This window comes from Bufo bufo, chromosome 5 (genome assembly GCF_905171765.1).
Source record: "Bufo bufo chromosome 5, aBufBuf1.1, whole genome shotgun sequence".
NCBI classification, from domain to species: Eukaryota; Metazoa; Chordata; class Amphibia; order Anura; family Bufonidae; genus Bufo; species Bufo bufo.
Genome location: NC_053393.1, coordinates 130,848,589 through 130,863,600, shown reverse-complemented (window position 1 = coordinate 130,863,600; position 15,012 = coordinate 130,848,589). Strand labels below are relative to the sequence as shown.

Here is a 15,012-nt window from a genome sequence, read left to right as displayed (position 1 = left end):
CAGCTCTGCTATATCTCTATATATGATAGCTGCCCCAGCACACCCAGCTCTGCTACATCTAATACACATGACAGCTGCACCAGCACACTCAGCTCTACTATATCTCTATATATGACAGCTGCCCCAGCAAACCCAGCTCTGCTACATCTATACACATGACAGCTGCCCAAAGACACCCAGCTCTGCTACATCTATACACATGACAGCTGCCCCAGCACACTGAGCTCTGCTATATCTCTCTCTCTATATATATCTACTGTATAGCAATACTTAGAGATATATAGATGTAGCAGGGCTGGGTGTGCTGGGGAAGCTGCGGACAAGAATAGGCATTTCTATAGGGGTGCCGGGCGGGTGTGTTGTGGACCCGCAATTTACATTAAAAAAAAAATATATATATATATATGGTGAGACGGTTGCAAGTACTCTTCTGATATGATTTTATCGAGCAGTTTTTTTGGGGGGGGGGAGTTTTTTTGACACTCGCCCTGAGAGAAATTTTACCTAGAAACTGCACTGTGTGTGACATCGGAACCCGGAGCGCTCCTCTCTGCTAAGGAGACGCCCCTCTCCAGGGTCACACTGGTGAGCTCCTACCTCCCGCCTCCTTTTCACCCCAATATAATATATGAGCGGGAACGGGCAGGCGCGTACGGCCATACAACGGCCGGTTAGGCTGCACACCATACGTGCAGCGGTACCGCTCCTACTTACAGTTAGGTAGATTTACTTGCTTCAGAGCCAGGCTATAGCTCCTGATGAGGTGTCTGTAACATGGACACATAAAACGCGTCGAGTGAGTTAGGCTACTGACATCTTATAAGGAGATCCTACTTTAGAAGCGGTGACAATGTCTTGATTCCCCCTGCAGCAGTGCGATACACTCATCAGACAAACCATAACAGGATTGAGTGTTTCAGCTACAGAATATACTGTATATTGCAGAGCCTAGGTGGAAGGTTACTTTGTTATCTCTGGCATCATATCATAGTTAAGGTTCACAGTAGTCCGCTGGTGTAAGAATCCATATTTTGCAACAAATGTTGCTTGTAATACGGTGTCGAGTATAACACTACCATTCCTGCGCAAAGGGAGTTATTATGCAAATCTCCCTAACAGTTTACAGGGGAACATCTGTCTGAATATTTTGGGACTAGGTCCGTTCAACACAGACTGTGGCAGTACTTTGACCACATTGGAGGGTCTCGCACAAAAATATCCATATCGTGTAGCTTCCCTCCTTTCCAAATGGACCCCTGTGCCTGACGGGATATCGGTGATGTTCACATTCCACTGATATCTCTTTGGCCATAGGTTCCATCTGCCTGTTTATATATTGAGGCAGGGGTGAAATGATTACCTATATTTTATTTCGTTTTTGAATAAAACCTTCCTTTTTTTTTATAACCGTCTAAGACAGGCAGTAAGAAATAACTTGAGAGACCAGAACTCTATTGAAAACTAGTAGTAATAAGTAAAACTAAAGATAAAAGAAAAAGAAGCAGATGGCTGATATAGAAGTCAGACACTGTTGCTGGAAGCTGGTGCTTAGCAATTAGCTGGCGGTTAGCAATTCTTATTAATTTGTTCAAGGGTGACTATTGTAACTTGAGACCAGAACTCTATTGAAAACTACTAGTAATAAGTAAAACTAAAGACCAGGGAAAAAGAAGCAGATGGCTAATACAGGTAGAGCAGGTCTTTACATATAAAAGTCAGAAACAGTTGCTGGAAGCTGGTGGATAATTTTATATGTTGAGCTTCTTTGGGGGTATGATACACACATAGGCCCTCATTTACTCATGTGAGTACATTTGGCAGAATTTGGTAAATTTTTGCAGTTTAGCACAACTTGTTTTAGAAAATTATCTGCCCCTAGATTGACAATAAGGTGTTATTTACTGGGAGGCAGTGGCTTAGCAGGAAAGGGGCATGGCCAAAAATGCAACGTTTAGCACCAAATTTGTGCCAAATTTCTGTCGCAAACTAAGCCAACCAATCGTTGGTGTAAAATTGGACAACAGTGTCTAGCCACTTACTATATTTATCATCCATCCTGAGCCACTGTGATAAATCTGGTGCAGGTCTAGACTGCCTAAGTTTATGCCATCTATAGGATTAGTAAATCCATGTAATATAGGTAGATCATAGTACAGTACATTTAGGACGTTGAAATAATAGTATAGTCCATGTAGCATAGCACTGTACTGCATAGAGTTGCTACTAGACAGGCAGTAATACAATGTCTACTGATTGAATCTACTTGTTTCCAATGTTGATTGGCTTTTTATTGTGGCCAATCAGAGGTCTTTTACCAGTGAAATGAAGATACCGATTGATTGGGTCTTCTAGCCAATAGCTTGTGTCATGGATTGGCAGTGTCTGTGGTGTTAGACGGATGTGGTTGCAATTAACAATGGTCCAAGGAGACCACTGTATGTTGAAAATTCTGTATAAACTGGTAGAGCACAGTAAATTAACCCCTTATTGAATCTGTTGCCATACATTTACATTGCGTTGAACTACTGTATCTAGTTAGCATCATGCACCATAAATGTACAGTGCAGTCACTGCAGCAGCACCCTCCACAGCTCCACACTCTGCTGCAATGGATGGAATAAAAAATACTCCAGACAGGCCATTTAACCCTATTGATATGATAGTCAATAAATACCATGGCATCTAAGCATTTAGACACAGAGAGTGGACTTCCTCTATGACTCTATCAGTGCCCCTAAAATACAATTGCAGGATGCTGATGAGTTCACATGGCAGCCTCAGCCCTAGTGATTGGCCCCAAATTTGCCATCTTTGGGCTCCTATTAGGCCCTGCCAGAGACAGGACTTAATAGAATGACTTTCTGTAAGGGGGTGATCTGCAAGCACCCATATTTACCCCCTTAAAAAGTTATGTTTTGTTATAATGCACAATTAAAAAGTGTTAATGTGCCTTTAATTGAGATGCTATTGTAGATCTGAGACTGTATTACATTGCTTAGGTCACATGCATGCCGTGGTGAGCTGAACCATTGCTTCAGAAGTCTCTATTCCTGTGTTATTTGATGACTCCTGGAACAGTGTTCCTGGACCATCATCCAGTAGGAGGAGGCGTCATTCAGAGCAGAGGTGCTATTATTGGTGCCCTGTATATGACTTGATGGCTGATATTGCAGCACTAGTAGTGCTCCACTGCGATGCCTGTAGGTGGGGATTGAGGTACGTGCATAAAAATGTGCATGTTTGCCAACTCTGGTGACTCTGAGCACAGTGAGTGTAATTAAGTCAATGAGAGCTGCTGTGAGATTGGGCTGTGGTCTGGACCTATGGAGCTACTCTACCAAGGATGCAGGTGGGTTGTGGAAGTGAGGCGGAAGTGTGACTGGCACTGGACGAAGGGTGCGAGACAGTGAGAGTGAGAGAGAAACAGTTCTTAGAAAAGCCCTCAGAAGTAACACTCACAAATAGAGAATTGTAGAGGCTGGTGAGTGTGAGAGAACTAATGCAAGAGAGCTGATGGCTACATACTGTCTGAAGCATTATAATAGGCTATAGCCTCAACTACAAACCGGATTCCAAAAAAGTTGGGACACTATACAAATCGTGAATAAAAACTGAATGCAATGATGTGGAGGTGCCAACTTCTAATATTTTATTCAGAATAGAACATAAATCACGGAACAAAAGTTTAAACTGAGAAAATGTACCATTTTAAGGGAAAAATATGTTGAATCAGAATTTCATGGTGTCAACAAATCACAAAAAAGTTGGGACAAGGCCATTTTCACCACTGTGTGGCATCTCCCCTTCTTCTTACAACACTCAACAGACGTCTGGGGACCGAGGAGACCAGTTTCTCAAGTTTAGAAATAGGAACGATCTCCCATTCTTGTCTAATACAGGCCTCTAACTGTTCAATCGTCTTGGGCCTTCTTTGTTGCACCTTCCTCTTTATGATGCGCCAAATGTTCTCTATAGGGGAAAGATCTGGACTGCAGACTGGCCATTTCAGTACCCGGATCCTTCTCCTACGCAGCCATGATGTTGTGATTGATGCAGAATGTGGTCTGGCATTATCTTGTTGAAAAATGCAGGGTCTTCCCTGAAAGAGATGACGTCTGGATGGGAGCATATGTTGTTCTAGAACCTGAATATATTTTTCTGCATTGATGGTGCCTTTCCAGACATGCAAGCTGCCCATGCCACACGCACTCATGCAACCCCATACCATCAGAGATGCAGGCTTCTGAACTGAGCGTTAACAACTTGGGTTGTCCTTGTCCTCTTTGGTCCGGATGACATGGCGTCCCAGATTTCCAAAAAGAACTTTGAATCGTGACTCATCTGACCACAGAACAGTCTTCCGTTTTGCCACACTCCATTTTAAATTATCCCTGGCCCAGTGAAAACGCCTGAGCTTGTGGATCTTGCTTAGAAATGGCTTCTTCTTTGCACTGTAGAGTTTCAGCTGGCAACGGCGGATGGCACGGTGGATTGTGTTCACTGACAATGGTTTCTGGAAGTATTCCTGAGCCCATTCTGTGATTTCCTTTACAGTAGCGTTCCTGTTTGTGGTGCAGTGTCGTTTAAGGGCCCGGAGATCACGGGCATCCAGTATGGTTTTACGGCCTTGACCCTTACGCACAGAGATTGTTCCAGATTCTCTGAATCTTCGGATGATGTTATGCACAGTTGATGATGATAGATGCAAAGTCTTTGCAATTTTTCGCTGGATAACACCTTTCTGATATTGCTCCACTATCTTTCTGCGCAACATTGTGGGAATTGGTGATCCTCTACCCATCTTGGCTTCTGAGAGACACTGCCACTCTGAGAAGCTCTTTTTATACCCAATCATGTTGCCAATTGACCTAATTAGTGTTAATTGGTCTTCCATCTCTTCGTTATGCTCAAATGTACTTTTTCCAGCCTCTTATTGCTACTTGTCCCAACTTTTTGGGGATTTGTTGACACCGTGAAATTTTGAATCAACGTATTTTTCCTTTAAAATGATACATTTACTCGGATTAAACGTTTGATCTGTCATCTACGTTCTATTACAAATAAAATATTGACATTTGCCATCTCCACATCATTGCATTCAGTTTTTTTTCACAATTTGTTTAATGTCCAAAATTTTTTGGAATCCGGTTTGTATTTACCCATGGCCTGGACAAAGACCATTAGAAACTCTGAGATTGTGTACTGTAAGTGAAGGAAGGGATCATGTCTAATTACGGTCAAGTTAACCATTGTGCTGTTAACCTAGTTAAAACACTAGATACTGAGGACGAACTGTGTTGAGGAAGGATGCTCTCTGGAATAGTCACAAGTGTGATTGGCATGTAAGTAATGTGAACAAAGCTGGGTTGGAAGGTCACTCTGGAAACAACTACTGATGTAGTTGTAGACACCCTGGAGGCGCTGGGCATTGTAAACCAGTGGCTGTGTACCATGGTGTGGTAGTGGAGTAGCCTTCCTTGGAAGCATACTGTAGCAGCATCGAAGGTTTGACAAAGAAACTTGAGCCATCATGGACGCTACCTGCTGACAAGGCCTCACCAGGGACTGTAAGTGTTCCGCATCTGTATCCACCCAGAGTGCACTAAGATTTGTACAACAGCTAGAGATTCTAACCATTATACTTGCCTACTAATTTAAATGATTGTAACCACTAAGAATAGCATAAGCCCTAAAAACTGTCATTCCAGCGACCCTTTTAATGTCTATTTTACACTGAGAGGAATACTACATTTCAATACAAAATATTGCAGTGTAGTATAAAAGCGATCAGACGATCACATGGTCAAATTCCCTAGTAGAACTAAAAACATTAAAAAAATAGTTAAAAGTGTAAAAAATATATATATTTTCCATTACAAAGTGCTTAAGTATGTCAAAATACTGTATGTAAAAGTATTTTAAAAATGTCATAATTGGTATCACTACAACCACAACAAACCTTACTAGAAAGCTAAAGCAATACTTATCTCTTTGGGTGAAAAAAAAAAAACAATGTCAAAATTACTGTTTGCTGCCTCTCAAAAAATAGGATAAAATGTGATCAAAAATCATAAGAACTGTAAAATGGTACCAATAAAAGCTACGACACGCACTGCCAAAAAAAAAAGTCGTAATACAGGTCCATTCGTGTAAAAATAAAAAGTGACTGCTCTCAGAATATGATACACAAGCTATTGTCAACCTTGGTTACCCCAAAAATGTTTTTCAAAACTGTATACCCCAAAATGGTGCAATATAATATACAACCTGTTCTGCAACAAAACAAAAATAATACAAGCCCTCATACAGTTACGTTGATGGGAAAATTAAAATGTTATAGGGAGTATGGGGATGAGGGTCATATATGAGCTTTGCTGTTACCTCCACAATTTGTGTTTTATAGTTTTTTATTTATTTATATGTGGCAGGGATCAAAACCTGACTAACATGTAAAGATATGAGACTGATTAGACAGGCTATGGAGTCCATCAAGTCAGCTCATTCTGAACCCTATAATAGCTGGGTCCCAGCTAGAAAACAGAGACAAATACTGGACATGGTAGATTTAGGGTACTTTCTCACTTGCGTTAACCTTTTCCGGTATTGAGTTCCGTCCTAGGGGCTTAATACCGGAAAAAAACTGATCAGTTTTATCCTGATGCATTCTGAATGGAGAGCAATCCGTTCAGTATGCATCAGGATGTCTTCAGTTCAGTCACTGTACAGTTTTTGGACGGAGAAAATACCGCAGCATGCTGCGGTATTTTCTCCGTCCAAAATTCCGGAACACTTGCCGGAATGCCGGATCCAGCATTATTTTACATTGAAATGCATTAATGCTGGATCTGGAACTAAGTGTTCCGGAAAAACAGATCCGGTTTTGCGGTCTGTGCATGCACAGAACTTTAAAAATGTTAAAAAGATAAATACCGGATCCGTCTCAATGCATTTGTGAGACGGATCCGCATTCGGATCCGTTTACAAATGGTATCCGTTTGCATACAGATTGCCGGATCCGGCAGGCAGTTCCGGCGACTGAACTGCCTACCAGAATCCAGCAACGCAAGTGTGAAAGTACCCTAAGACATCAAGACATGCCTTCTGCCAGTTCTTTACTGTCCATCTGTGTTGACATTATTATTGTTATTTTATTTTATCAGCAAAACTTTAGACAGTTGTATAATGTATCTATGACTTCTGTGGAGATGCTTTAATACAGTGATGCCCAACCTACGGCCCGCGTGCCAAATGCGGCCCGCAAAGCTGTGTCATGCGGCCCGCGCAGTAACAGGACTTTATCAGCGCATAGCGCGCTGCGAACGGCACAGGCAGCAAAGCGATGCTGCCTGTGCCCACAATCTCCCCGCCCAGCGCCGCCTCCTAACTAATTTATTCACTGCACTTGCCTCTGTGAAATTGAAGAGAAGCGCCGTAATCTCGCACAGGCGCATTGGCAGAGGCATCGAAGTGCGCATGCACCGTCTTCCTGGCCTCTGCCAGTGCGCCTGTGCGAGATTACGGCGCTTCTCTTCAATTATACAGAGGCAAGTGCAGTGAATAAATTAGCTAGGAACCGGCTCTGGGTGGGGAGGAGATCTGTGGATGACACTGAGGGGGATATCTGTGGATGACACTGAGGGGGATATCTGTGGATGACACTGAGGGGGATATCTGTGGATGACACTGAGGGGGATATCTGTGGATGACACTGAGGGGGATATCTGTGGATGACACTGAGGGGGATATCTGTGGATAACACTGAGGGGGATATCTGTGGATGACACTGAGGGGGATATCTGTGGATGACACTGAGGGGGATATCTGTGGATGACACTGAGGGGGATATCTGTGGATGACACTGAGGGGGATATCTGTGGATGACACTGAGGGGGGATCTGTGGATGACACTGAGGGGGGATCTGTGGATGACACTGGGGGGGGATCTGTGGATGACACTGAAGGGGATCTAGGGAGGGGTGTGGGGATGTTGGGGTGGGAGGTCCTGGAGGGGTGTTTGGGTGGGAGCTCTGGAAGGGGTGGGAGGTCCGATAGGTATGTGGGGGTGGGAGATCCGGGAGGGGGGGCCCATACATTTTTTTGCTATGGGGCCCAGTCATTTCTAGCTACGCCCCTGATTGGTAAGATTGGGCTGGCACTGGAGCGATATAGCACCCTGCTGTAGGAGAAGCCAGTGGGAGATGAAAGGAGGAGGGGCCAGCTCCTGGTGGCGTCGGGCACACAGCGCAAGCATGGCTGTGGAGGATCTGACTGAAGCCTAAAGACCAGACATCAAGGTAGACCTGCAGAAGAAGGTGACAGCGCAGTATGTGATGTATACATGTGTGTAATGTATGTAGTGCAGTGTGTGATAATCACATACTGCACTACATACATTACACACATGTATACATCACATGCCCCCTCACAGTAATAATGCCAAGATATGTGCCCTCTTCACAGTAGTAATGCTCACACATGCCCCCTCACAGTAGTTATGCCCAGATATGTGCCCCCTCACAGTAGTTATGCCCAGATATGTTCCCCCTCACAGTAGTTATGCCCAGATATGTGACCCCTCACAGTAGTTATGCCCAGATATGTGCCCTCTTCACAGTAGTTATGCCCTGATATGTGACCCCTTCACAGTAGTTATGCCCAGATATGTGCCCCCTCACAGTAGTTATGCCAAGATATGTGCCCCCTCACAGTAGTTATGCCGAAGTATGTGCCCCCTCACAGTAGTTATGCCCTGATATGTGCCCTCTTCACAGTAGTTATGCCCTGATATGTGCCCTCCTCACAGTAGTTATACCCTGATATGTGCCCCCTCACAGTAGTTATGCCCAGATATGTGCCCCCTCACAGTAGTTATGCCCAGATATGTGCCCTCTTCACAGTATTAATGCTCACACGTGCCCCCTCACAGCATTTGCATTTCTTTCTGGCAAAGCTACCTGGTTCCGGCCCGTGAAATTTATACCAAGTCTAGTGCGGCCCTCAGACGAAAAATGTTTGGGCACCACTGCTTTAATATATGACAAGGGTACTTCAAAAAACGTCAGTGTGAAGATAAATTGTTTTAAATCTAACATTATATATCCATCTGTGTATCACTTATTTTACATTGTTCATTTTCTGTAATCAGGTTGATACATTTATAATCGCAACAAAGACTATCGGAAGATTCTCACATATTGAAATAGGCCATGATGGGAAAGGATTGGGTGAGTTTCCATTGTGTTGTAAAGCATTTACAGAATACTGCAACACCACTATAACATATTTCAATGCCGCCACTTCCATACTTATGTGAATATACTACGGCGAAGGCTGTATAACCTTAATTTGTAATGTTACAAGCTGCAATGAATAAACTATTCAACTGTTGAAAACACACACTGAATCTTCTTTGCAAACTAGTTGCATCCTCTGTTGAGATACTTGTGTAGGGTTGGGTTCACTCATTGAAGTATTTGTAACTTTCCATCCAAAAATAGTCATTCTTTTATACATTTACTTTACTTTTCAATATTCACTAAAATGAAGAAAAAAACCACATCAAAACCTGCACCAAACTGCTCTCTGTGATCCTGGCCTACGCAGTACACCAAGGGATCAAATTCCTGGTAGTAAAAGATGCATTCCGCTACTGTCACATAAAAACAACATAGAAAATAGAACTCCAGCAACAGTCCTTGTGTCCTTCAAAATCTTCCTTATTTGGCATCCATATTAAAAGCAGATAAAAGCGTGCTGCATACTGCTGACATGTTTCTGGCCCAACGTGGCCCTTAAAGGGGTTATCCGTGAAATGATAATGATGACCTATCCTCAGGATAGGTCATCATTATCACATCGGCGGGGGTCCAAGTCCCATGAGCCTCACTGTCCAGCTGTTTCCAGTAGCCGCTCTGCTCACCGGAGCCCTGGTGAGCGATGCAGGCTCCGTGCAGCTTTCCAAGAACAGTGCCAGACATTGTATAGTGTCAGTGCTTGGTATTGCAGTTTACCCCCCACTGATTTGAATGAGGCTGAGCTGCAACTAGGCCATGTGACCAATGTACAGTGATGTCACTGGCCTAGGAAGAGGCTGCGGTGCTCAATGCCTCTTCTAACAGCGGATTGGAGGGGGTCCCGGGTGCCGCACCACCCCAGCGTATAAGTCATAAATATATTTTCCTGGATAACCCCTTTAATCATAACCAAACATAACCTTGACCAGAACCATGAACACATGAGATCAGGACCATAGACAGCTACAATTTTGCAATGGACTTCAATTGCCCCTATTCAGTAACACACTTCATTCACTCACATAGCAAGTTTATCAATGTTTTTACTACGGGTCTTTGCACATACTGTTGTGTTCTAGCTTTCCATCGGAGGTATATGGTAGGAAAATTTCCAGACATATATACAGTACAACGTCCATTGGTCAAAATTTTAAATAAGATGTATCTTCTTTTTGTGATGGCTCACCATAAAGAACATGTCAATATATACTGGCCAGACAGAGGCCTAAACTATACTCTTGGCCTCCGTCGGGTATATGGTGCCCTATAGATTGTTTCCAGCACATATGCCACATCTAGGGCTCAGACACAGTATGAACCTAAACCTCCTATATCAATAACACATGGCCTGGCTGATGAGAAGTCTCTGTCATAATATTATAAAACAAATGACAATGATACATCCAGCCATTCACCACATATCCACAGGAATAAAGAAGGGAACATTATATATGACTACAACTGCTTCCTGGTACATCATCAGAAATTGAGTTACTCTGATGCAGATTTAATCATTTCTAAAATGTTATTTGGACCAGATGAGTCAATGATAATGTCTTATTGGATTACTTGGTTGGCAGATTGGTTGAAAGGAGGGGAAAAAACTCAGTGTCTATAGCCCAGTGTATTATTCATGTTGTGACTTCAGGTAGCCACAGACAAACGGATGCCTCATCCTTACTCCATTTCCATGAGAGTCTATACAATCAGGTTTGACCCTTTCTAGGGGACTTGCTATATGGGATCCAAAGACACGATTATTATAAATTCGCCATGAGAGGCCTGTTATTAATTTTGTACTGGGCTCAGAACCTTACATTTTTGCTTTGACCAGTTTATACAGTGTCTATGAGTAAATACAGGTTGGTAGAAATGTAGAATGTAGAACCAGCTAGAGTATTCCTCGAATGGCAGGATAACCTAATGTGAACTCACCTTCTACTGAAAAAAGGATAGAATGCATTGTAACTTCCTACATTATTAATGCTCAGTGTCACAAAAGGTGAACTGCACATACAAAACTCTGGTGAGGCCTGGACAAATAGGTGAACTTACAAAGGAAATCATTTTCCTAATCAGCTTTGGAGGTAGTGATCCCTCAGGCACAAGCAGTAGAGAGCAGCCAAGCGAGCAATGCTATTTACTGGGACAGAAAATTAACCCAATCAAACAAAGCTTTGCCAGGAATAACTGAGAACCTGTTAAATCTGTTTAGAAGTGAGTAACATTGCACGAGGATATCCAAGGCAAACATTAGGAAAAAGTAATGTTATAAAAAGATTATTGCTATTCTTTGTATTCACTCTCAGTCCTGAATGCCCATTTGCTCTTGATATACAGTCGTACTTGAAAGTTTACAAACCCTTTAGAATTTTCAATATTTCTGCATAAATTTGATCTAAACCTACATCAGATTTTCACTAAAAAGTAGATACAAACAACCAAATCAAACGAATGAGTCAAACATATTAGATTTGGTATGTATTTATTGAGGAAAATAATCCAATATAGTCTCTGTTAACGGCACAAGTATATTGTGAAACTTTAGAATTACCAGAAAATCAGAAGGTGAGATTAGAGTCAGTGGTTTTTAATCAATGGAATGATTATCAGGTGTGAGTGGGCGACCTGTTTATTTGACCCCTTTTGCACATTATGACGTACAGATACGTCATAACGCCTCTGTGGATGTATGGAGTGGGCCTCTGCAGCGGGCCTACGATCGCGCCGCCCCTGTCATGTCACCCTTAGCTGTTGCGTTCTCCATATTGAGGTATAACTCAGAATGGAGACTGTAAAAATCCTATTCACCCTAATAGAGATTTATTAGGGTGAATAGGAGAGGGGATCAAAAGATCTCATGTACTAGGCCCCTATGGAGGCTAATAGTTATAAAAAAGTGAAAAAAGTAAATAAAAATACAAAAAACACCAATATATTAAAAGTTTAAATCACCCCCCTTTCCCACTTTTACATATTAAAATATATAAACAATAAAAAAAAAACATTAGGTATAGCCGCGTCCAAAAATGTCTGAAATATAAAAAAATTCCTGTACAGTGAACGTCATAACGGAAAAAAATTTAAAATGCACAGTTCGACATTTTTTTTGTCATCTTGTCCCCCCAAAAAATTAAATAACAGTGATAAAAAAAAGTACATACCACAAAAATTGTACCAATAAAAAGTACAGTTCATTACGCAAAAAAAAAAAGCCCTCTTACAGCTCTGTAGACCAAAATATTCAAAAGTTATGGCTGTCAGAATATGGCAATGCAAAGAAAATTTTTTTTCAAAGGTTTTTAATTTTTTAAAACAGCAGTGAATGCTGTGATGTCAAAACCCCCAAAACCTTGGCGGAATTCTGTTTTATTTTTTTCAATTTTGCCACACAAAGAATTTTTTTTTTTTACAGTTTTTCAATGCAGGATATGGTAAATTAAATAATGGCATAAAAATGCATCTTGTCCCACAAAAAATAAGCCCTCATATAGCTATGTAAATGAAAAAATAAAAAAGTTATGGTTATTGGGACGTGGGGAGGAAAAATCCAAAATGCAAAAATGAAAATATGCCTTGACGCCAAAGGGTTAAAGAACAGGAATCTATCAAAGTCTGAAAATCACAGCACATTTTGTGGAAGTGTATTATGGCACAAACAAAGGACATTTCTGAGGACCTCAGAAGAGTTGTTGATGCTCATCAGGCTGGGTGTAATGGGGCGCCGAAGACACACTCGGTCTCCCATCAGCCGCAAACCTGCTGCTTAGCTTCGGGAGCGAGGATCTGTGTTTGACCTCATTTCCAGAGTGGCTTTGCTAGCTGGGAGGCTCCCTGCTCCTAGGTCTGCCTTGAGCGCCGAGCTGATCACTCGGTGCTCGACTTGTCTGGCTGTCGGCCAGCGTCACATGACCCTCGCTCCCCACTATAAATACAGGCGGCCTGCTGGCTACAGGTTGCCTGTGATTTTCATCCTATAGGCTGTGTACTTTATTGTTATTAAGCTACCTCTGGAATTGAACCTCGATCCGCCTCTTGACACCTCTTCTGCCTGCTCCCTGTACCTTGACGCTACCTCTCGGATTTTGACCTCGGCTTGTTAACGGATTTGTCTTTGCCTCTTCCCTTGTTCTGACGTGACCTCCTGGACTGACCTCGTCTAGTTGACCCGCCTCGCCTTCCGTTTTTGTTCTACCTCTTGTCCGCTTATTGTAACTTCTCAGTGGCTGTCCTCTTCCCTGCTGTCTCTTTCTCTCTGCTTGCACTTAGTAGGTTAGGGACTGTCGCCCAGTTGCGCTCCGTCACCTAGGGCGGGTGGTGCAAGTAGGCAGGGACCGGGTGGCAGCTCAGGGGGTGCACCTCCGCTCTATCTTGATACCCGTGACTCTACCCGTGACACTAGGAAAGGATGCAAAACCATCTCTAAAAAGTTTGGACTCCACCAATCCAGTCAGATTGTGTACAAATGGAGAAAATTCAAGACAGTTATTACCCTCCCCAGGAGTGGTGGACCAACAAAGATCACGCCAAGAGCAAGATGTGTAATGGTTTGTAAGTTCACAAAGGAACCCAAGGTAACCTCTAAGTAACTCAATTTCTTTATCCCATTAGCAAATATTAATGTTAATGATCATGAGACCACCAGCAGGATAACACTGAACAACACAAGTATGTGTGGCCGGATTACAAGGGGAAAGACATGCTTTCCTAAAAGAACTTTGCTGCCATCTGCAGTTGCCAAAGATCACCTGGACAAGACAGAAGGATATTGGAAAAATATTTTGTGGATGGATGAGACCAAAATAAAACCTTTTGGTTTAAATGAGAAGCATTGTGTTTGGAGAAAGAAAAATACTGCATTCCAGCATACAAGCCTCATCCCATCAGTGAAACATAGTGGTGGCAATATCATGGTTTGTGCATTTTTTTGCTGCATCTGGGCCTGGACAACTTGCCATCTTTGATAGAGCAACACATTCATAATTATACCAGCAAATTTTAAAGGAAAATGTCAGTGATCTGACTGTCAAGAGAATGTGGGCTAAGCAGTAAGACAACAACCCTCAGCACACATGTCGTTCTACGAAAAAAAAGGTTAAAGAGCAAATTTAAAGTTTTGGAATGGCCAAGTCAAAGTTCTGACCTTAATCCATTAGAAATATTGTGGAAGGACCTGAAGTGAGAAGTTCATGGGAGGAATCCAACCAATATAACAGAGTTGAAGCCATTTTGTTTAAAGGAATGGGGTAAAATTCCTCCAAACCGATGAGCAGGGTTAAACAACAACTACTGGAAAAGTTTATTTGCAGTTATTGCTGTAAAAGGGGTCACACCAGATTGTGAATACTGGATCACTTGCCTCAATAAATAAATGAACAAGTCTAATATTTGTCATTCATTTATTCTAACTTGGTTATCTCTATCTAGTTTTAGGACTTGTGTGAAAATCTAATGTGGTTTTAAATGAAATGTATGCAGAAAATTCTGAAAGGTTCACGAACTTTCAAGCAAAACTGTATTACTTGTCCTTTAAAATAAGTATAGGCTCATATTGAACATTTAAAAATCCAAAGTTATACATCACTGTCACTATTAGGCATCACTGCAGATGCAATTGCCTTTTGTTGCATAGAAAGGTAATGGAGGACATTACTAGTGCAAAGGAAAAGAAAGAAATTTCTTGGACAACCAGTTTGCAGCTTCCAGTGGTGAACATTTT

General features: G+C 42.2%; 1 protein-coding gene across 1 annotated transcript in view; it reads left to right on the top strand.

The window, feature by feature from the left end:
- Window positions 1-15,012, top strand: part of RP1 (RP1 axonemal microtubule associated) — a 595,469-nt gene that overhangs the window by 576,385 nt on the left and 4,072 nt on the right. Inside the window, exon 57 of the mRNA XM_040433131.1 lies at window positions 9,146-9,224. Within this exon, the coding sequence (XP_040289065.1) occupies window positions 9,146-9,224 (79 nt within the window). The remainder of the gene's footprint in view (window positions 1-9,145; window positions 9,225-15,012) is intronic.